Genomic DNA, 25,058 nt, shown 5'->3' on the forward strand with positions numbered 1-25,058 from the left:
AGTTCAGATTCTGGCACTGCCACTTAGTGCATGCTTTGGGCAAGTTGTTAAACCTCTCTGAGCCTCAATTTCCTCGTCAATAGAGATTATAATGGGACTTAATTCATTGTGTTGTGGTGAGCTATTAAATGAGATATTATAAACAAAATACTTTGTACAGTGCCTGGTATTGTATTTATACTATTAACTACACTGTATTTATACTATGAATTATTTTTATTATTTGCATTCATGGACTTTCAATCCTAGACAATAAAATATGAGAAGCTGATTTAAGCCATTTTAGGAATATGAACCCTGCGCCTTGTGAAGTCCTGACTACACAGATGGAGACAGAGCAGAAGTCTCTAGCCCACCTGTCTTCAGTATGTGAGTCACAGGGGTGGGCGTGCAGAGAGAAAGGGCAGACTGGGCCTGCATCACCCAGGAGCACCATTCAGCTCAGCCTGAGATGGATGCTGAGTCCCCTTTGCCCAAGGACATTGGGCCTTTTGATTGTATATCACAACTTTGCTCCCTGTAGGTCTCTGCCCTCAGAATAGCCATGTTATTCAGGGGCCACAGAAAGCGAAGATGCCTGAGAATCACAAACCAATTTGTGCATGAGGATTTCACCTGGCCTGGCCACTCTACATCTGGTTCATTAGTTCTTTTAGTGCCTAACCTGCTTCTATTATCTTTGCTCTCCATTTTCCTATCTTTTCTCTCAGTGTGGAGGCATTCATTGATAAATCCACATGGTTTCACCCACTTAGTGACTTTCTGTCTTATGCATACAGCTCCAAAAGGCACCCCGTTCTTGGCCAAGAAGGGTGAACGACTCAACTGAGGCCATGCCTTACTCAAGTGACCACTCAATGTGATCCCCTAAATTTGGAAATTAACCATCTGTCACTCTTCAGAATGTTGGTCACCCTATCCATTTGGTATCCCCAAAGTCTGATTTGGACTCAATTCTTGAGTTTTCAAAGGCTGTTTTGAACCTCAGAGCAAGGGGCAAATGTGTGCACAGACTCAGAGACCTTACTCTGTGGAGAATATATTAATTCTCAATAGTGTTTTACTGTTGTAACTTACACATAGACACAGACACAGACATGCACACACTCTTACACATCTATTCATCAAATAACAGTGAAGATTTAAAAATTATATAATTTAATCTAGTAGGTAGTCTAGTATCCTTAGGGCCTGTGAAGCTTAATTTTATTTCTGCCTGTATCAATTCATCTTTGTAGAAAAAGCATTCCAAGATTAAAATGAATTTCACATTTTTTGGAAATTCCTTTCTTTTAGTATGTTTGCATTTGCTCCCCTATAAAATGAAACTCACTGAGATAAAATTATTTATGGTAATTTGGGGGCCATACAAACCAGTACATGTTAGAAATAATAGTGGAAATGATATTGTAACCCCAAACAAGATACAAAGAACTTAACATAAACTTAGCTGAGCAGATATATAGTGGTATTTGGTAGATTATAATGAATATTCTATAGATGACCAAGTAAGATAGAAATGTTTACTTACCGAAAACTATGGCAATGCTACATTGCATAAAGATAACTTTAAAAATCATGTTTTGTAATACTCTAAATAAGACACATTACAAGAGCTCATGTTTTCTTAGTGATAGTTGGTTTGAGGAATTTCTTAATTTCTACCAAACAAAACTTCCTTTCTATTGAACCTGAAAATATGAGAAAACTATATAGTATATCCATTTTTCTTCCAAAGATGCTTGTGCCAATTATTCACCCAAAAAGCATCATCAGGGTATAATTCTGAATAATTAGAACCAAAAAACAATCAGCAACAATAAATGACAGCAGTCTTTTGCATTTACAAGAAGTATCATAGTTTTTAACAGTATTTATTGACCTAGAAGTCTCCAGCAATAATTAATCATGAATTATTCATAGCAGATAAAAGATCTCTAGTTATCTGATGGGATCCAATCCTACCCAATCTGCCCTCATAAGATGTTTGAAGCCTTCTGGCATTTTGCCGTGTGTAGGAGCTTGGTTCTTCCAGCTATTTGGTTCACAAGAACATCTTGTATTTCAGTGAAGGAAAAAAACACCCTCCTATTGTGAGGAATAATGAAGAAAATCTCTGCAACCCAATATTTTTAACACATATCATTTAAAAATTTTGACTTAACTATATATTTCCTTTAATGTTGACATATGAGGACTTTCATGCTTTTGCAAAGCTTCTGAGTTTTGCTTTTGAGGCTCTTTCAGGTCAAATAATTAATGCATCCTCCCTTCTCACTGAGGATACTTAACACGCTTCACATTTTTCACATATTAAACGTTATGCTCTTCTATCTTCCTTTACCATTTCCAGCCTCCTCCCTTAACACCTCCTTCACATACTGCTGGGCCTTGAAAGCCAAATAAGAGGTTTTAGCATGAAATCATAAGCAAAATTTGGAAGGGAAATATTATTTTTAAAACTGAGTTGAATAACAATATATTTTAAGGTCTTTTGGTATTTTAATCATGGTTTCCTTTGTCTGGTTCCTCATTTTTCTCTAACAATGGTTCAAGTGAAGTAAAATACTTTTCATAGACACTGATTAATTTAAATGAGTGTTCCTCAGTAAGAAGGAAGGGAGAACAAGGGAGGGAGAAGGGAAGAAAACATTTTTTGAGCACCTACAGTTGTGCTTGCATTTTGTTAGAAGTTTTTAGAGTATTGTAGATAAAAGCAGATACTGGAGCCAAAATGCCTGAGTTTGAATCCTGTTAATAGTTCTGCTGGAATCCCATCACTGCCTGGATGACCTCAGGCGAGGTACTTGCTCTGGACCCTCAAGCTCTTCTTCTGTAAAGGGATAAGAATAGGGTGAACGCATGGAGAGTTGTGATGATTATATGAGTTTACATGTCTGAAGTCCTATAGCAGTGGTTGGTTCATAGTAAACGATAGCCACACAGTAGCTAATCATTAGGGTTATTTCATTTGGTTTGAGTCCATAACAGCCCTGATATAAGACTGCTACTAATATTTTCATCAGTGTTTTAGGGCAGAGTAGATGAGGACTCATCAAAGCTAAGTAAGCTGAACATTCACACAGTTCACAAATGGCCTGACTCCAAACCCTTGCTCCTGCCACTGACGGAAAGTGAGGACTGATGAGCTAGTCCTGCAAAGCTTTAAAAGGACCTTTCCATCCCGGCACTGTGGCTCATGCCTATAATCTTAGCACTCTGGGAGGCCAAGGCAGGAGGATAAATTGAGGTCAGGAGTTTAAGACCAGCCTGAGCAAGAACGAGACCCTGTCTCTACAAAAAGAGAAAAATTAGCCAGGCGTGGTGGCACACACCTATAGAACCAGCTACTCAGGAGGCTAAAGCAGGAGGATGGCTTGAGCCCAGGAGTTTGAGGTTGCAGTGAGCTATGAGCTATGAGCTATGATGATGCCACTGCACTCTAGCAGGCAACACAGTGAGACTCTGTCTCAAAAAAAAAAAAAAAAAAAAAAGCCTTTCCTGTAACTGAATCAGCAAGATCCCAAAAGCCCTTTTTGCTTCCTAACCATCATTTAGTTCCTATTTCTTTCTTTCATCACGTTTTTGTCCTTTTAACCTTTCTTTGGAGTATAAATAATATACAAAAAACTGTATATGTTTAATGTTTACAATTTGATGAGTTTGGACATGTATATACCCATGACACCATAACCACAGTTAAGGTAATAAAAATATTCACCAGCTACAAAAGTCCTCTTATATCCCTTTGCCTTTTGTAGGTATATATGTTTGTGTAGTATGTGTGTGTGTGTAAGAACACTTAACATGAGATTTACCCTCTTAACAAATTTTTAAGGAAGCAACACCATATTGTGAACTAAAGGCATCATGTCCTAAAGCAGATATCCAGAACTTACTCATCTTGTATAACTGTAATTTTACACCCATTGAACAACAACTCCCTGTTTCCATCACCACCATCCCTGGCAACCATTATTCTATTTTCTGATTTTATAAGTTTGATTATTTTATTTGCCTTACATGAGAGGAATCATGGATTATTTGTCCTTCTGAAATTTACATTTCATTTGGCATAATGTCTTCCGGGTCCATTCACGTTGTTGCAAATGGTAGGGGTTCCCGGTTTTTTAAGAATGATTAATATTCCAGTGTATATATCAACGTCAAATTTTCTTTATCCATTTGTCTGTCAGTGGGGATATTTGAGTTGTTTCCATAGCTTGCTTACTATGAATAATGATACAATGAACATGACAGTATATATATATATATATATATATATATATATATCTTTGATATCCTGATTTAATTTCTTTTGACTATATACCCAGTAGTGAGATTGCTGGATCATATGGCAGTTCTATTCTTAATTTTTTGAGGAATCTCCATAATGTTTGTTATAGTGGTTACACAATTTTACATTCCCACCAACAGTATCCAAGAGTTCCAATTTTACCACATCCTCACCAATATTTGTTACCTTTTTTTTTAAATATTTTATTTGTTTTTATTTGACTAACATTTGCTCATCCATTCTGCTTCATGAGAGCAGGGACCCCTCTCCTTGTCTATCAGATTTGTTTATTTATTTATTTTTGTCCTCCATTTCACCTAATGTTAATGCATTTAAATGTTTTTTTTTTATTTCAGCATATTATGGGAGAACAAAAATTTAGGTTACGTATATTGCCCTTGCCTCCCACCCTGAATCAGAGCTTCAAGCGTGTCCATCCCCTAGACGGTGAGCATTGCACTCATTATGTATGTATACACCCATCCCCACCCCCCCAACATCTGCCCGACACCCAATGAATGTTATTCCTAAATGTGCTCTTAGGTGATGATCAGTGAAACCAATTTGATGGTGAGTACATGTGGTGCTTATTTTTCCATTCTTGGGGTACTTCACTTAGTAGAATGAGTTCCAGCTCTATCCAGGAAAATACAAGAGTTTCTATAGCTGGTTAAAGTGCCTGTCTAGTAAACAACTTGTTACCTTTTGTTGTTCTGTTTTTTTTTACAATAGCCGTCCCAACAGGTGTGAGGTGATATCTCATTGTAGTTTTGATTTGCATTTCCCTGATAATTAATGATGTTGAGAGCCTTTTTATACACCTGTTGGCCATTTGTATGTCTTCTTGGGAGAAATGTCTATTCAAGCCCTATGCTCATTTTTAAACTTTTTAATAAGGTTGTTTTTGGATATTTTTTTCTATTGAGTTGTAGATGTTCCTTATATGTTTTTTAAATTAACCCTTTATTAGACATATGGTTTGCAAACATTTTCTTCTACTCTTTGGGTTGCCTTTTCACTGTTTTTTGTTTCTTTTGCTGTGAAGAAGCTTTTCAGTTTGTCATAGTCCCATTTGTCTATTTTTGCTTTTGTTGCCTGTGCTTTTAGTAGCATATCCATGAAATCATTAAACAAGCAACAAACTATGTACAGAAGGAATATATCTCAAAATATAATAATAAAGACCACATATGGCAAATCCAAAGCTAACATCATACTCAATAGTGAAAAACTGAAAACTCTTCCTATAAGATCAGGAATAAGACAAGGATGCCCACACTTACTATGTCTGTTCAACATAGTATTACAAGTCCTGGTCAGACAAATTAGTCAAGAAAAACAAAATAAAAGGCAGCCAGATCAGAAAAGAGGATGTAAAATTTTCTTGGTTTGCAGATGACAGTGATCCTATATATAACAATCCCTAAAGACTCCACCCAAAAAGACTCTTAGAATTAATAAATGAATTCAGTAAAATTGAAGGATAAAACTTACAACATCAACATACAAAAAACACTTGCATTTCTATACACTAACAACAAATCATCCAAAAAAATTAAGAAAACAATCTTGTTTACAATAGCATCAAAAGGAATAAAAGACTTTGGAAAAAACTTAATCAAGGAGATGAAAGTCTTGTACATTGAGAATTATAATACACTGACGAAAGAAATTAAAGAAGGCAAAAATAAATGGAAAGATATTCCATGTTCATGGAAAGACTTACAGTGTTAAAATGTTTACATTACATAAAGCAATCTACAGATTCAATGATATTCCCACCAAAATCCCAGTAGCATTTCCTACAGAAATAGAAAAAAACTTCTTAAATTTAATGGAACAAGAAAAGACCCAGAATAGCCAAAGCAATTCTGAAGAAGAAGAACAAAGCTAGGGGCATCACACCTTTTTTTATTTCAAACTATATTGCAATGCTATATTAATCAAAACAGTATGGTATTGGCATAAAAACTGACACATAGACAAATGGGACAGAATAGAGACCCCAGAAATAAACCCACACATATGTGGTCAACTGATTTTCAACAAGGGTATCAAGAACACACGAAGAAAGGGTAGTCTCTTCAACAAATGGAGTTCGAAAAACTGGATATCTGTCTGCAAAAGAATGAAACTGGACCCCTTTTGTGTATCTTATACCATACACAGACATCAACTCAAAATGGATTAAAGACTTAAATGTAAAATCTGAAATTGTAAACCCCCTAGAAGAAAATACAGGAACAAAGCTTCATGACATTTCAACATCATAATTTTGAAATATTATAAATAAGGAAAAAAGCTATTTCACTCCTCATCATAAAAATTTCACTGAACTTAACAGCATTTTAGACTTACTGCCTCCCTAAAGGCCTCCCCAAGTACATTCCATCAGTTCCTATAACATTTATGGCCTGAACTAAATGGCTATAACTTTGTCTTATATATAATCCAAACAGCTAACCTATATATAACACAAGAGGTAAATTTCTGATAATAAATAGCTTATCAGATTTCACCTTTTGATAATTCTAAATGAGCTCTATCCTTTCTTTTTATTTTTCACTTGGGAAAAGTTTCCTGTATATCTTTTTATTATTATTATTATTGTTATTTTATTTCAGCATATTACAGGAGTACAAATGTTTAGATTACATAAAGATTTGTAACCTAATACGTTACATATATTGCCTTTGCCCCGCCCAAGTCAGAGCTTCAAGCGTGTCCATCCCCCACACGGTGCACACTGCACCCATTAGGTGTGAATATACACATACCCCCTTCCCCCTTCCCACCTGCCTGACATCTGATGAACGTTACTGCTATATGTGTACATAAGTGTTGATCAGTTAATACCAATTTGATGGTGAGTACATGTAGCGCATGTTTTTCCATTCTTGTGATACTTTACTTAGTAGAATGGGCTCCAGCTCTATCTAGGATAATGTAAGAGATGCTAGATCACCATTGTTTTTGTGGCTGAGTAGTACTCCATGGTATAGATATACCACATTTTATTAATCCACTCATGTATTGATGGGCACTTGGGTTGTTTCCACATCTTTGCAATTGTAAATTGTGCTGCTATAAACATTCTAGTGCAGATGTCTTTTTATAGAATATCTTTTGTTCCTTTGGGTAGATGCCCAGTAATAGGATTGCTGGATAAAATGGTAGTTGTACTTGTAGCTCTTTGAGGTATCTCCATATTGCTTTCCACAGGGGCTGTACTAGTTTTCAGTCCCACCAGCAGTATATGAGTGTTCCTATCTCTCCACACTCATGCCAACATTTATTGTTTGGGGACTTTTTGATAAAAGCTATTCTCACTGAAGTTAAGTGTTACCTCCAGCCTAGAATCTATCCTTTCTTGAAGTCTCTACTTCTCTATCCTTTTCCAGGTGTCTCTTTAAATTGGCCCTGAGCCTGAATTGAGTTGAAAAGCAATCATTCTCAGATCTATAGCTTACTTGTATGCATGTCATGCATTTAACATTGTATCTATGTCAATTTCCACAGTTTTGATAATGTATTGTGCTTATGTAAGATGTCATCTTTGGGAGAAACCCAAAAGTGAAGGGTACACATGAACTTCCTGTACTATTTTTGCAGCTCTGCACAATTATCTAAAAATATTTCAAGATAAAAAGTTGTAAAAATCATTCATTCTGCTGAACACAGACTATAATTAGCTGATTTCTTTTTTTAAAATTTTATTTCAGAATATTACGGGGGTGCAAATGTTTTGGTTACATAAGTTGCTTTTGTACCATTTGAATCAAAAGTATTAGTGTGCCCATCACCCAGATAGTGTGGCATTGTACTCCAAGAAAACACTATGGTCCCTGAGGACAAGAAAAATTATATATAGTTCTTTGGACTTCTCCCACAAATATTAGCATTTTATTGGGCTTTTAGTGAGGGGATTGCAGAGAAGGTGGAACAGTTGAGAACACAGAATTTTCATAAATATTTGTAAACTGATGAATGGGAAATATAAGAAATTACGAGTTAAATTTTGGGACCCAAAGATTTAAATGTACCATGCTCTTGATTTCACATCTTTTGGAACACAGTTACAAAACTGATTCAAGATACAAAATATTTGAGTGGAAATAAAGTCCAGGACATTGGAACAGACAACCATTATTCATACTACCATGTGTGGTTGAGTCTTCCTTTAAAACATCTAACTCAACATATGTTGCCAAATGACTAGGAAGCTGGCTCAGTTGTCAGATTCAGTTGTAATTTATGGGGTTTTTAGTGCAAAAAGGAGTCAATTACTTTCCAGACAAATAAATATGATTTTTTCAATTTTTATTCTTACATTTTTATTTTTGGCTTTACCTCTTAAATTATTGTCCAATGGCATAAAACAAGAGAGAACTTTTTAAAAGATTTTAAAAACAGGAAATGTATAATTGAGGAAAAGATGTTATCTTTGTGCCTAGAACAGTGGAAACTTATGAACTTTTCTCAAAACTACAGTTCTTGCTACACTACCATTGCATAAGTTTTATAAACACCACTGTCCAAGAGCAATTTAAAATCATTTTTTCCAAATTTTGGGGAAGGAACAACTATTTGACTTTAATTTGGTTCTACATCAAACTTAACTATATGGAGTATGATATCAATAAGCTCAAAGTTGAAGGTTCAATGCATAGATGGTCTACTTAGCTTGCCTCAGTTGAAAATTTGGTATCACAGTCTTAGACTGTATGTTTAACCTCCAGACACTAACCACTGCATTTAGCCCGACCCATTCCCACTATGCCAAACAACTCAGTCTCATCTTAAAATCAAAGCTCCTCACAGTTTTTGAGGCTTACACTTTTTTTTTAAACAACACTTACCCTACTATGATGTAACTGAAAAGTTCATTTACATGCCCCAGAAAAGCTTCACATGCGCTCTGCCCCACAGAGCACTTTTTGACTCACTAGTCTACCCCTGCTAGAATGTTAACTTCTAGGGCAGAGGGCATGTCTGTGCTATTCACACTGTACCGTCAGTACCCTCAACAGGGCCTGGCACTCAGAGTATATAGCTTACAGCTCACAAAAAGCTATATGTTTTTTTAAAGGTGAAAGCATCTATCCCAAATGGAGACTGAGTACTTAGCAAATTTAACATAATGATTCCTAAAATGTGGTCCCTTAGACCAGCAGCATCGGCATCACCTGAGAACTTGTTAGAAATATAAATTCAATGGCCCCACTACAACCCTAGTGAATCAGAAACTCTTGGGGCAACGTCCTGAAACATACATTTTAGCAAGCCCTGCAGGAGATTCTGAGGCATGGTAAAGTTTGATGCAGACTGTTACAACGTGATGAAGAAAACCCTCACCCAAACTCAGCTCTGATTTGCAGCAGTAGTTCCAAATCACATAAATTGAGCCATTTTAGTACAAAAGTATATGTTCATATCTTGGAATAAATCCCCAGGAAACGAGTTTCTGTAAAGAATAGATATTGGGGCCAATATGATTGATCTCTGTGATACACTTTATGTAGCAATGTACCTTGTGTCCTAAGACAGCATGGGAGACAGAAACAAGAGATACAAAATACAATATTAAGCAAGGGATTATAACTGTGAGGCTTCCTCCCAGCTCACCTTTCTTGTAACACATCTTCTAAATAGAAGTTATTTAATGAACATGGAAGTAATAGAATATGGTGTTAATGTCCCTAAACCAAGAGCCAAAGACCTGTTTTTCTTGACCAGCTGTAAGTTATCCAAAAAAATGACATTATTTCACTGGAATTTCTCATCATTTCAATGAGCTAAATAATACCAAAGTAGAAAATTCTATGATTCAATGAGAACATCAAGGGCCTATAATGTTCCAAAACAAACATATTTCCAGATGACAGAAAGTGAGGAAGGATGATATATATGCTGGATCCAGAAAGCTCCTGACAAGCCAGAAGAGTTGATTAAATCTTACAAAACAATATTTAAGAGGATGAAAATAAGCTTCTATACCTGTGTTAAACACACGCACACACACACAAACACACACTGCTCCGGTATAGATTTGCTAAGATTTGGCTCAAGAAAAGCATACATTAAAAAAACAAACTGAACCAAAACAAAAGCCTTCATTTGTGACAAACTCCCCATGAGCCAATATTATGTCTCCATCACCCTGAAAGCAACAGTGACCTTAGGATATCTCAGCAGAAGCAAAGTATCTCGAAGCAAAACCACAGTTGTCCTCTGATCTGTTCTGGGCAAAGCACCTCTGAAATGTCTGCATTCAATTCCAGGCTCCACATTTTATGGAGGGTATGGGGAGAGGGGAACAGTGAGGACCATGCTGTGACTAAAAACCAAGACGTCTCTGGGGCAAATAAAGCAAACTATTGGTGGCTGGACTGTGAGAGAAAGGACTCAGGCATGAGTCGAGGCATGCTAGCTATCTTCGAATATGTGAAGGGCTGTCATAAGGAAGAGGAACTTACCATGTTCTATGTAACTCTAAGGGAATAAAGTTAAAGTCAATGACTAGAAGTTACATAAAAACCTTTGGTTTCAAAGAAGGAAATGTAACAAACAGAGCTGTGATAGTTTTATGTGTCAATTTGGCTGGGCTACAGTATCCATTTACTCAACCAAAAACTGACACTGATGTAGGTGTTAACAGGAAGGTATTTTGTAGATGTAGTTAACATCAGTAGAACTTAAGTAAAGGAGACTGCCCCTGATAATGTGGGTGGGCCTCATCCAGTTATTGGAAGCCCATAAGTGCAAAAACTGAGGTTGCCAGAGTGGGAGAAAATCTGCCTTAAGATTGCAACATTAACTCCTGCCTGAGTTTCCATCCTGCCCTATGGATTTCAGTTTTGCCAGTTGCCACAATCATGGGAGATAATTTCTTTAAATGAATGAATGAGTGTGTGTGTGTGTGTGTGTGTGTGTGGCCTGTTGGTTGTGTCTCTCTGAGGAACCCTGACTTAAGGATGGAATGATCTACTTCCAGTCATGTTGCATTTCCATCACTGGAGACATCCAAGTGCAGGGAAGATAACTACTTTGGTCATTTAAAATCTATGCCTCTTAATACAATTAGAGCATGTGCGTCAAACCAGATGACACAGTCTAACTCAATTTAGCCGTGTGTTCATTAGGTCCTAGTATGTGTCAGATACTGTGTGAAGCTCCAGGATGTAATGATGTGCTGAAACTGCTACTGCTCTATCTTTTTGCAACATACACGGGTCCTGTACTATGTGCAGTGCACCAGACTAGACATTCTAGAACACAAAGTTGGTGCTCAGCAGAATCTTGCTCAATGAATAATTGAATGAATGAGTAAAAACATATTTTAAGATTGTAAGGAAATATATGTATATACACATACATATACACATATGTTATTTGCGAAATCTTTCTATCAAAAATATTAAGTTGTTTTAAAACTTTAGTTTTAGTAAGATTAAGATTTGATGGCTGGGTGCAGTGGCTCACCCCTGTAATTCTAGCAGTCTGGGAGGCTGAGGCGGGAAGATTGCTTGAGTTCAGAAGTTTGAGACCAGCCTGAGCAAGAGTGAGACCCCATCTCTACTAAAAATACAAAAAAAAAATTAGCCAGGCATTGGGGCGTGCACCTGTAGTCCCAGCTATTCGGGAGGTTGAGGCAGGAGGACAGCTTGAACCCAGGAGTTTAAGGTTGCAGTGAACTATGATGATGCCACTGAACTCTAGCCCAGGCAACAGAGCAACATTGTGTCTCAAAAAAAAAAAAAAAAAAAAAAAAGATCTGATTGTCAAAAAGTTCTATAACATGTAGTTTCCTTCTCCAATAAGGCATAAGTCTAAGTTATTTTTCTAAACTCTTCTTCCTTTTGACTACCCCCTCACATACTGATCAAAAAAAAAAAAATTGACTCAATGTCTATGCATTTGACTTATTTGGAACTGCAAATTCCTAAAGCATAGAAACTACAACCTCTGGACACTCTGTAACCTTCCTCCCTGCTCTGTTCTGCATGGAGGAACACTAACAGCCAGCTGCTAGATGGGATGTGCTCATCTGGCCTCCGGTTGCCCACAGACACAGAACTCACCATACTGCTTTTCTAAACAAAATTGCTAAAGAACACAAGGGGGAAAACTGTCTGGATTTCAATAAAAAGAGAATCTTAGAATTAAGCCCACATTTGTATCACACTTGCAATTTTTCAAAGTACCCTCAAAGCCATAATTCCATTTTATCCTACCAATTATCACTGGAAAAGGAGGAAAAAAAAGAGTAAATGAATGTATTAACATCATTGGACAGATGAATAAAAAGAGTCGTGGATGGGTTTAAACTCCAATCCTTACAGTCAGTTGTGTGCTTTTTTAAAAAAAAATTAGATCATATTTACAGGACATAGTGCAACATAGGCTATTTGGATAACAACGAGAAACTTATTCTTAAAGCAAAAGATGATTCATCAGTTTCTTTACACTTGATCCAATGCTGTATGAAATGGAATGTTGCATTACAAGGGAACTTTCCTATATATACAAGTTGCTGAGAACCTTGACTATATTGATTAACAACACACCTGGTACTCCCAGAGGGCTTTGCCATCCATTAGTTATTCATTGATTGCTGGAAATTTCATATAAAAGCAAAACTTATCAGGTTTCATAAGGTTCATATAATAAAATTCTAATGATCATCTTATTTCCTAACATAAGATGTTTGAGAGGATGTGGAACAGAACTGGTTTATACAAAATGAAAACCTTCAGTAGCAAAGTTGCAAGAGCCTTGCATAGAGTCATAAACTGGAATTCCAGACTTGGCTCTAGCTCCAACGAGCTGGGTGATCTAGCTAAGGATCTCTCTCTCTCATACGTATTGCTCAGATATGCATACATGAGCTTTACATATTTGTTTATTCATGCTGAAATTACTTATTTTAGACTGCCTTGCCTTTACAATATAACAACTCTTATTTTTCATGGGTTGGAAGAAATTATGGCTGTTTTTCTGAAACCACATCAATTTTCAAAGGCAGCTGTAGCAACAGAGATGCGTTTGCACTGGAAATTTGGCTTCAAGGCCAGTACCACCTTGAAAATTTGGCTGATTGCCCCAAACCCATAAGTTGGAGAAATACCAGGAATAAAAAGGGGAATTACAAGGATGATTTAAAATTTTCTTCACTTCCCTTAAAATTTGTCTTTTTCAGCTGCCAAGAAAACAAGTCAAGATCAAAATGAAACTGCTAGATGGCTGATATTTAACTGCAGAGACAACATTTCAATGAATAAATTAGCTATCAGTTTAAAAGAAAGGACAATTAAATTTTTAATAATGTATTCCAACAAAACAGCAGGAACAGAGACACATCCTTTTGGCTTTGAAAATTAGTTCATGATTTTGTTTCCCAGTATTGTGTCCTGCCTAATTATATTTTTCTTAAGAAAAAAGCCTTAACTAAGAATTGGTCAATGGCAACCTACAACCTATTTACCCACCAATAAACAATTGATTTTAATTTTTTTTTTGTTTGTTTGTTTTCTTTTCCTAGTCCCTCTTAAGCACCATTTCTCATCTTTCTTTTTCTTCCTGAGCATGCAAGATAGGTCACCAATGAGTTATAAATTGGACAGAGGTCTGAGTTTTATACATATCCATAGATTTACCCCTATGGTTTTAGGTGTAAACCTTTTATTGCTCTTGCAGTGGAAAAAACAAATAATAACTGACTCATCTCAGCTGTTTGTTTGCTTCTTTTTGTTTTTCTGTCTTTGCAAGTAAAGGAAGATACAAATGCTAGAAAGCCACAGGTAACCATATCACTGTATTTTATGACAACAGAAAGGCTATTTTTTCTATCCCCGCCCAAACTTGTCTCAACACCACCTCCTTCCCTTTGGTCCAATCTTTTAAAAACCAATTATTACTGTAACCAACAACTGCACAAAGAATCAAAGGGCCTCATTTCTGGTAAGCCTTCAATTTCAAAAATCAACTCTTTGATTTTTGAATTGAGTTCAGTTTCAAAAACCAACTCTTCACACACACACACACACACACACAGACACACACACATGTATCCAGGAGCCATGCAAGGTCTGTACCCACTTGGGCAGAGGGAAACATAATCTGCTACTCTCTGTACCTTGACTAATAGTTTTAGAAAATTTACCACTAAGATATATAATCTTATGTCTGTTCTCCTATGATCACTGCAGCATTATTCACAACAGCCAAGATATGAAAACAACCTAAGTGCCCCAAAATGGATGAAGGACTTAAAAAAACGTGGTAAATACACACAATGGAATACTATTTATCCTTTAAAAACAGCAAGAAATTCTGTCCTTTGTAACAACATGGGTAAACATAGAGGACATTATGCTGAGTGAAATAAGCCATCCATAGTGAGACAAATACTGTGTGATCTCACTTATATGTGGAATCTAAAAAAGTCAAACTCATAGAAGTAGACAGTAGAATGTGGTTACCGGAGGCTGGGGTGGGGGTAGATGGGGAAAGGGGAGGAGGTGGCCAAAGGACAAAGTTAGACAGGAGGAACATATTCTGATCTACTGTGCAGCACAATGACTATAGCTAATAATAACGTATTGTGTATTTCAAAATAGCTAACAGAAGGGATTTAAAATGTTCTCACCACAAAGAAATGATAAATGTTTGAGGCGATGGATATGTTAACTAGCCTGATTCTACAATATATACATGTATTGAAACATCACATTGTATCCCAGAAATACATACAATTATTATTTTTCAATGAATTATAAAACAAAAATATTTGATTGATGGTGAAAAATATACATATAATCTTAGAACAATAATGCCAAAAAAAAATTACCCCCAAATTTTAAGAGCTGGTTGGGACCTTAAGGAAGTAAAAACTGAGATACAGGGTTATCATCAGTGGTGTGTGCACCTATGGCTGTTCCTCACACCTGTGGTCCTCACACTGGACCAGAAGCCTCAGTGTTATCAGAGCCACAGATAAACTTGTTGTATCTTTTTGAAGAGTCCTTTTTAGTTACTGAGTTTGGGGGAAAATTGTTTTTATATTCATACAAACATAGACATTAGGGATTAATAGTAAATTTTATACACATTTTATATAATTAATAACAGATACAAAATAATTACATGATTATGAGACACTTATGTAACACAAATCCCCCAGATCTTTCTCTTCCTCTATTAGAAGTACTTTGAAAACAAAGTTCAAGAAGCATCCTACTCCACCATTAAGTCTGAAGGAAGGGAAAGAACTGGGCTATATATCTCTACTTAAGTAGAGAGAAAGTTCTAAAACACAAAAGCTTAGTTCTATAGCATAAGGAGATTGACCTACCTACAATGCTGTGGATCTTTCTGCTTTTTATTTAATATATGTGAGATCTCATAAACATATCCTAGACATAAAGCACCCATATACTTTAAAGTAGTTTTTGGTGCTTATTGAAAAAGTCATATATAAAATCAGAATTGTCCCTGTCCCACTTGAAAATGAAATGAAAAAAGCCTTTAAAAACTTTTTATAATTGAGAGAGAGAGAGAGAGAGAAGAGAAAAGCAGGAAAGAAACAAGAAAAAGAGCAAGGAAGAGGAGGAAAAAATAAATCACCTCTTTGTGCCACAGAAAAAAATATCACAAGCTTGTTTGTATTTGGCCCCCAGTTTATAGCCCAGCAATCTTAGTCTATTAACTTAGGCCTTCATGGATGAGTGCATCAATTGGCCTTTGAATGAGTGGATGGCATTACGCAATTAACTTTGAGACTAGCCCTTTCAAGAAATATAGTTAGTTGTGGCACACAGTATTTCAGTTCCAAAATGAGAATGTCAACTGTGAAACTAAATTCACAATTTCAGTTGTCTTTCTATCAGCCCCTCCCACACTTACTACAAATTTGAATAATACGAATACAGGAAGCATTTGAAAAAAAATATGTATATTCTAGGTTTATTGGCAGGTCTTATCACTTTAATTACTTGGAGCCTGTCAAAACATAGGCTGATGCACACAAGTGAGAAAATCTCTGCCCCGAATGCCACATTATCAGAGCTTTACCCTCAGCCGGTGAAGGTCAATGTTTGCCCTGCTGGGGCAGGAGAAGATGGAAAGGGCTGGGAAACTGTGGCCCTATATTTTGCAGCACCCATCCCCTGCACTCAGCATGCTGTCCCCAAACCAGGAAACTCACTGGAAGACAGAATTGCAAGGTATAATTAGACAGAAGGAAGAGGAATCACATGAGACCATGTAAATACGGCCATATATATATATACATATATGTATGTGTATATATATCTATTATACACACACACACACACACACACACACACACCTCTCACATGTTTTATCAGTGCTTTTTAGTAATTAACACATTATTAAATTTTGCCTCTGCTGACACTTCTACAGTGAAACTGTCAACCAAAAAGTTCTGGTAAATGTTAAATTCTGTTTTCAACTTAGAAGGCCTATCTATTACCTGGGCTTAGGAAGCCATCTACCACACATCAGAGGCACTTTCAAATTTAAAGGTGTTAATTCATTGATGACACTAACATATTTCTGACCATTTTTCCAAGATTGAATAAAAGCCACAAGAACTATTGTTATGATCACCAGTGGTTAAGCCGTCATCGACATTAACCAGACTTTGAGTTCAAGAAAGAGAGAGAAATAGAGAAAGTGTGTTGGGGTGTGTGTGTGTGTGTGTGTGTGTGTGTGTATGTGTGTGTGTGTGTGTTTTGAGGGTATGCTGAGTAGGAATACAAAGTTTTAACTCCATAAGCTGTCTGACTTTTAGTGAAAACCTAAATACCCACTTGAATGTAAGATATTTTTGACTGTGTTTTCAACAAACTGTTTTCAACTTACAAATTAAAATAAGCATGACTTGAAAAATTATAATACAAGCTAATCCTTGAGCATTTGCTACATGCCAGGTGCTGTTCCAAAACACTTGCATATAATAGCTTATTCAATCCTAGCAGCAATGGAGTTAGGCACTATCATATGCTTTCCATAGTTGAAGAAATTGAAAAGTTCAGTAACTTGCCAAAGTTGCCAAGCTCACTCAGCTACATAACAGGGAGAATTGGGAGTCGCACATTCCAGTATGACACCAGAGCTCACACTCTCGACTCCAAGCTATGCTACTCTTCATTAGCAAATGGGAAATACGGTCTTATTTACTCCCCATTCCAATTTGGGATTGAGTGTGAGAAAAAGTAGAGGGGACAGTAAGACTTGAAGTCCCTAAAAATTCACACAGACCCAATTCACATCTGAGATGCTCAGTTTCTACCGTTCCAAGATCTCAAGCTGGTTCCCTGAGGGGTGCTTCCCCTGCAGGGTGTGTGGAGGAAAATTAGATTGTGCGTGCCCATGGGAAGATCATGGCCAGTCCTGGGAGACATTTCAGTGAGTGAGGAGCTGCAGATACACCCCAGCAGACATCATTTCTTGCAGACTTAAGCAAAAGTTACTTGCAAGACTGAGATAGCCTCTACAATAGAAAGGTGAATGTGCCTCGTCCAATCATATAACCAGATTGGTAAAGAATTAGAATACACATGAATTCAATATTGCTATAGTCTATTTTTAAAATTGGTAGTTATGAAGTAGTCTGTGGTTGTGTTCACCGAACCATGGAAAAAGTCTCAGAACTGTCTCCCGTGCATAAGTCAAACCGGTGCTACGTTTTAAATGTGAGATGCGGTTACAGGTCTCAGGAAAACAGCTGAATGTTGAAATAGGAAAACACTGTCTGTCCAAAGATGATAGACAAAAAGGCAATTGTTAAAGGTATGTAGCCTATCACCGTCATTTTCACCTAAATGAAAATAAACACTAATGGTGGAATGTATTTAAGAAACCAGTCCAAAGAAGATTCATTAATTAACAATCATAGGATTTTAGAGTTGGAAAGGGCCTTGGTGAGCAATTTCAACCTCTACATTTTACATAAAGTAAAAATAAGGTCAGCAGAATTTGATCTTCGTGTGCAGATGTTATCTTCACCTCCCGGTATGAGAAATCATCCTTAGGGAGAATGTATGCGGTGAGAACACAGGAGGGTGGTATGGAGGACTCTGGAAGCCCTGACTTTTGAGAAGCCAGCAGAGAAAGAGCAGCCCATGAAGACAGCTGGTTAGGAGCACGGGAGAGGTAGCAGAAACGCCAGGGAGCGTGGTGACCTCGTGGGAGCCTGAGAACGGCTGTTGGATGGTAAAAAAGAGGTCTAAGAAGATCAGAACTGGAAAATGTTCATTAGATTCATTTGGTTACTGATGGGTGGTGACTTAGCAAAAGCAGTTTCAATAGTGTGGTTACAGTGGGAGATTGCCATGTTTAAGCAATGAATGGGAAATTTTAAAAAAGTGAAGACACAGGAAGGGCAGAACCCATATTCAATAAGCTTGAAAAAAAGAAAAACATGAAGCAGGGGACAAGGAAATGCAAAAGGAAAAACAATCAGGAGCTAACGAGAGGAATAAGTGAAAAAATTCGGGGGAAACCACGGCCAAAGCTCAGGCTGAGGGGTCAGCCTTGATAGGAGGAGGTACAAGAGGCACCCAGCCTGCCCGGAGACAGTGACGACGGGAAAAGGATGCGTATGCACACAGCTCAGTGGTTTTGTCAGCTAAGTTTTTATTTTTGTGTTTGACTTTTAAGTCATGTGCAGTTTATTTTAATAAATGATATAAGGTGTTTAAAAAAAAATCCTTTTCCCTTATTGCCTATGGTAAGTCTGGAATGAATGAATAATGAACAGCCCAGGCCTAGACGTTTCGCTCACAAGGACTTGGACAAGCTATTGTTGGCAGCGCATGCCTTCCCCCACGCTCCCGACCCTTCATCCTCCCCTGGCTGGAACAGTTTCCTCATTCTCCACATCCTTCCACCAGCTACAGAAACTAAGTTCTCACGCCATGTGTTAGGAAACACCACAGAGATTAGCAGGGAGGAGTTTGACTATCTTCGATCTTGTGAAGCTGGCAGTCTCTTGGCCTTGCCAACTATCTATTTTCCTCCTCACTTAGTTTCTGCCAGAGGCAAGAGCAAACAGCAAGAAGAAAAGGGTGGTAGCAGGAAAGAGCATTCTCGAGAAAATCGAGAGAAAAGAGAGAGAAAGAAAAAGACTGAGAATAGGAGAGATTGCTGCTGAAATTAAACCAGAAAGCAGGTTAGGAATGAGAGGTTGGTCGCAGAAGGAAAAAGTGCTTATATGTGTTTGTTTAAGATTACGTGGATTACCTGTTATATTGGATTATCCAGTTTATTTCCAAATAGTTTCCCTTTACAAATACACACCCACTAGATATCTGTTTGAGTCCTTACCTGAGAACCAAAAGCTCTCTACGCAAAGTCAATTATAGTTCTTTCCTCCAGTAAGAGACCAAGGCAATGTACGTGTTGCCCTGAAAAGCCGTGTTACCCTGACATTTTAGCAACATCGACTTTAGCATTCTATAATTATAATTTCTAAGATATATTTTTCAAATTGGATATTAGGTACATTTTTCACTTTCACCATTTCACCCTTAATCTTAAAGGTCTGCTAACCTTTCCTCAGGCGGGGAATAAAAAAAGCCTCTGAATTACTGATGTTAGCCATAATTTGCCAATTGAAATTCACCAGGGAGACATTGGCAATAGCTGCCTGGCTTGAGGGCACGCACGCCTAAATTTTCAGGAGTCCTCCGTGGATTTTAGAGGTGTTGGACAGTAATTCAATTCTGTTTCTGATAAAGATATATTCATTCAACAAGCATTTATTAAGTACCTAACACATGCTTGACACTGGAGTGTTTGCTGAGAATATCAAAATGGATGAGATACAAAATCGGCCCCTCACGATCTCATGTAGAAAGAAAAAAACAAATATACTTTTTAGTTTCCACAATCTGATTTTTTTGGATGTTTTTGATATCATTTCTCATAATACCGAGACCAATGCTATACCCATTGCCTTGTGTGTTATCAGCAAAGCTACTTTATCATAAATAAGCAAAAAGTACATGAAAGTTCATTGTGCAAAATAAAAGTTCTAGATAAAAAGAAAGGGACTTCATCTAAAAAAGCAACAAATAAGGATAGGAAAAATGCCAACCACCCACCTGTCTAATCACAAAAGTCAGTAACAGAAAAGCATACAAACACACACACACACACACACCACACACACTATAACAACCACAACAAAAAATCTTACCTGACTTGCCCACGCCTGCTCTCCCAAATATTGCCAGTTTGACTTCTGCACTTTTAGCCATGATGGGTGCTGGTAGACAATTTACTGTTGTTAAAACTAAAACGCTGAACAAATCTTTTTGGTTCCAGCTTTTGGGTTCACCATATCATTGTAAATCTTGGAAGAGTCCACAATCCTTAAATAAGAGATTTGGGAATTTATAAGTGACTGGAAAATGAATTAATATTTATTAAGCATCTACCATACGCCAGCCACCATTCAGTTTATCAACATTTTCTAATTTGATCTTTACCATGATCCTGCAAAAGGACTATAGTAATTTACTCTAAACAATTCAACTAACAAATGGTAGATTTGAGTTTAGATCTGTTTGGTCCTAAAACATGTGCATTTTCACACAATAACATTTTCTAAAGTACTTCCTTAAGAAATTTTTTATGAAGGTATTGATTTTTGGCAGTCATTGAAAATAAGTACTGGAAATATGTGAAATATGTGAAAATAAGTACTGGAAATATGTTTTCCACCTGTCTGTAAACATTCAATGTACAAACACACCTGATGGGGAGAGTCACTTCTGGGCCTCTTTATTTCCCTTTGGGTTGAATAATACACATTCATATTACTCAACTCCACTGCAGTACAATTCAGTTTTGCATTTCAAGGTTAAATTTTATGTCAGTTCACACTAGATCACATGATCAAGTCATGTGACAGATACACATGTTCCAGCAATCACTATATAATATCCAGATTATACCTTTATAGTCTGCTGGGCACAATGCCCTGGTATACAAAAGATAAATGCCATGCTCCAAGTTCTGATTCCTTTTCTGTGACAGCCTCAAGTAAATTAGTTTAAAGTACTATCCTACCACTTGGGAAAATCATTATGTACAATGTAAGTGTATTTGGTATAGGTTGGGGCTACAGGAATGATGTGTATATCCATGGAAATATAAACTTGGAAAGAGCCTTGGGAGTCAGCCAAAGGAATCCTCTAGCCCCTGCGGGAATCTTTTCTTAGGACCAATCATCCTGTGCCTGACTTACCACTTCCAGGTATGAGAGGTGGGTTCATTACCTCTGAGAGCTGCTTCATGCCTCCAGTTAGGAGAAGCTATCTTTCCTATACTGAGCTGTAATTCGTCTCCCTATGACTTCTACTCGTTTGTCCTGGTTTTTTCTCTATGGAATAACTCAAAACAATTTAACTTTTTCTTTCACTCAGAACTCTTCAAGTAGCCTAGCATCTGTTAGGGCCCTTTGCCCCATCTTAGGCTTCTACTTTCCAGGAAAAGGAGGTCCAATGTGTTCACTCGTTCCTAATGGGTTGTACGTTCTTGTGTTTTTTGACCCTTCCCTTCCATTTTCACCATGTTCAGTGAAATGTCTCCTCAACACTTTACTCACTCTAAAAACTTGGTATCCACTGTATTCTACTTTGAGAAATGACCTGACAAACTGACCCAGGGTGAGTTCCCCGAGATTTTCAGTATCCGTTGGCTGCACGCTGTGGTTGTGCTATAGCACTGCCACTCACAGTAAGGCTCACATCTCTGCAGGGGCTGCAGACTCCCCCATTCCGAACTTCTGCAATCAATGGCTTAAACCGACATACAAGACTTCACTTTTACCCTTGTTACACTTAATCACATCGGTCTTCATAATTCATCCACTTTTCCAGTCTGTAAGGATGTTTTTGAAACACTAATCTGGTATTTAAATGTGTTAACTGCTTCTGCCAGACTTTTGTCATCTACAAATTTTTAAAAAGAGTTTCGCAAGAGAAAGGAAAAAGGGAGAATCCTTCTGAAAAGTATCTCAACAAAGACATTAACGTGTAATTGTTTTCTTCCTTGGGTATTTAAAGCCATCAAGCTGTACCTAACAAATTTTGTATTTGCTGATTTCCAACTTGACAGAGCTTTCTCTGAAGAAAGAAAAGGTCAACATTAACATTAGCTATTGTTTACTTCATCCCCCAAATGAAAAACTTCTTAGTAATCATTAATAGTACAAAAACCAGAAGCTTAAACATCTGCAATTTGGCCAGTCCCATACTTTTGGCTAAAGATAAAAGGATTTCTTTGTCATTTTATATGCATTCATTAAGAAAAGGACCCTGTGTCTGATGTTCAGTGCTTCCTCACAGAAGCATAATATATTGAGATATATTAACTATCTGTGTTCTAAATGAGAATAGGTGCTGGCAAGCATTTCTTTGAAACATAGAATGTACAAGTGTCTGGAGCTAGTATAAACAATAATTCGCTATTTCTTGCAAAACTGTTCATACCCATGTAGATAAAATCCAAGTAATTATCTAATTAATGTTCCATGAAAGTAGCCATCAAATGTGATTTTTAAAAAACTAGTCAAATATTTCAGTAACTCCCCAATGGCCTCAGAGACATAGGAATTTCACGAAAGAAAGAGAAATTGTGAGGGTTATTTTTTTCCATTTATAACCTAATAAAGATACAGCTGGTTATTGTCAACCTTATGTTATGTTTAGAAAAATCACTTAAAGGAAGACACAAAACTGACACAAGTACTTCAACATTTTATTTCTCACATGAAAATGTGAGAAGTTACATTTAACAAGATAGAAAACAAAGATAAATGTGTAAATGGTTGTAATAAGTACACCGTTGCCAAGTTTCTGGTGTTCAATATAATTCATAATCTGAGACCTTCCGTGACATGGATCTAAGAAAACTCATTTGTTCGAGCATTGTGCTGAAATATTCTGACTAGGGCTAAAAGTTGCTATTCACTTTTTATGCGGACAGTGCTTTATTAGGACAAAAACTTCTCAGATGCTCTCACTGCTAAATGTAAGTCACACCTAAGTATTTACATTAAAGGTGTAGTTTTTTTTTCTAAACATAAAAGTAATTAAAGGAAAATTTAGGAAGAAGAAAAAAAAAGAAAAAAGTTAGCCTCCAAATATGGTATAATTATTATCAATGCATTCATTGATTCATTCCACACTTGTGCTAAGCATATACAAATAAAACTAGCTCCCTTCGAGGCGCTTACACTCTGTTAGACCTATGACATTTAGATCACTAATAACCTTATTTATTTACTTATTTAAAGAAAGGTTTCATTCCTAATATATCATTCCCAAGACTATATTTACTAAGGTTCATGCTTTCTACTTCCTCTTGGGAGGAAGAAAAAAAATAAAAAAAGCAAGCATCTTTAAAAGGTAATTGTATTTCTAACTTCTGTTTTTATGGTCTCATCCAAATAAAGTGCAGCTGTTTAGGGAAGCAAAGACCCTAGTCTGGTCTTGGGAATGAGATTTTCTTTTTCTTCCAGGAGCTCCTTCTCTGGCTCTGAAATCAAGTTTTTCTGGTCTCATTACCAGAAATTCTCCTTCATCTTATCACAATGCAGCACCCAGTGTGCCAAGGATAATTGTACAAGCCCCTTGGTTGCAGTTGCTCTGAAATCAACAGGTCTCTTGCAATGATAAACAAGCCCATTGTGGACTGCAGGTCACTTGCTTTCAACCTAGGGAGTAAATGCAGCCTAAGTCAAAAGGGCATTCTGGTCTCAGCTGGAGAGCGCTCTCAAGCCCGGCTGCTGGCGTTCACGTCTCTCTCAGCGAACCCCAGAGCCACCCTGGGAGGAGGTCTCAATAACCAAGACGACTGACTCAGAGGCCGAGCACTCAAGGGCTTGGAATAGGTCTGCAGAAAGTCTGCTCCAAAGAGCCACCTGGGCACGTGCGTGACACTCACCTGTTCACACTCTCCAGGCCGGGTGAGCCGCGGTCCCCTGCAAGTTCGGAATCGGTCCCCGCGGTCGCGAAGCCCTCCCACGCTGCGCAGCCCACGCTGCAGGCTGCGTGTCCGAGCTGCCGGGCTGCGATCACGGGTGGGAGCCGCGGCAGCAGCAAGTGCCGGTGGCCCGGCGGGGGTCTCCTCGCTGGCGCTCGCTCCGACTAGCGGCCGAGGGACTGCGGCAGGACGCGAGCTCAGCCCGGCCGAGGCCGCAGCGCTCCGCCGCCAGGATGCTGCAGTGCGGCGCCGCGGCGCCCCCTGGCGGGGTCAGGGGCAGGCTCCCGCCGCGGCGCTGCCGCCGGGTCCCCGGAGCTGAAACGCCGGCGGTGAAGACGCCGCACCCAGGACCCGCCGGCTTCCCTTCATTGCTCAGTTCCGGGCCTCGAGGCTCTCGCAGAAGGGCAGCTCTCCTTGGTTAAAACCTTGCGTACCAAAGAGTCACTACGTGGTATTTTCTATGCCATAATCTCATATGATCCTTGCAATGTCCCTTTGAGGTACGTTTAATTATCTCCGTGATATCCAAGAGGAAATCGAAGGAGAAGGTATAACGAGTCCAGGGCTAGTAAATGGCTGGAATGAAATCCAGGCTGGATGAGAAGCTGAGCGGTGCTGGGAAAGACATAAATATTAATTCAGTTGGAATTCGTATTTGTATATTTGAGGAAGATCAGCGTTTATAAGATTTGCACTGGAGCCATACCCCATCGCCCTCAGAACCCCACAAAGATAATTAGTA

General features: G+C 37.9%; 1 protein-coding gene across 2 annotated transcripts in view; it reads right to left on the bottom strand.

Moving 5' to 3' along the window:
- RERG (RAS like estrogen regulated growth inhibitor) overlaps positions 1 to 24,499 on the bottom strand; it is a 125,396-nt gene extending 100,897 nt beyond the window's left edge. For both annotated transcript variants that reach the window (XM_069490663.1, XM_069490662.1), the window contains exons 1-2: positions 24,278 to 24,499; positions 20,523 to 20,697 (exon numbers count right to left, since the gene is read on the bottom strand). In XM_069490663.1, the coding sequence (XP_069346764.1) occupies positions 20,523 to 20,583 (61 nt within the window). In that variant the 5' untranslated portion in view covers positions 20,584 to 20,697; positions 24,278 to 24,499. The remainder of the gene's footprint in view (positions 1 to 20,522; positions 20,698 to 24,277) is intronic.
- Positions 24,500 to 25,058: the final 559 nt, after the last annotated feature.

The sequence above is a fragment of the Eulemur rufifrons genome, chromosome 16 (genome assembly GCF_041146395.1).
Source record: "Eulemur rufifrons isolate Redbay chromosome 16, OSU_ERuf_1, whole genome shotgun sequence".
Taxonomy (NCBI): domain Eukaryota; kingdom Metazoa; phylum Chordata; class Mammalia; order Primates; family Lemuridae; genus Eulemur; species Eulemur rufifrons.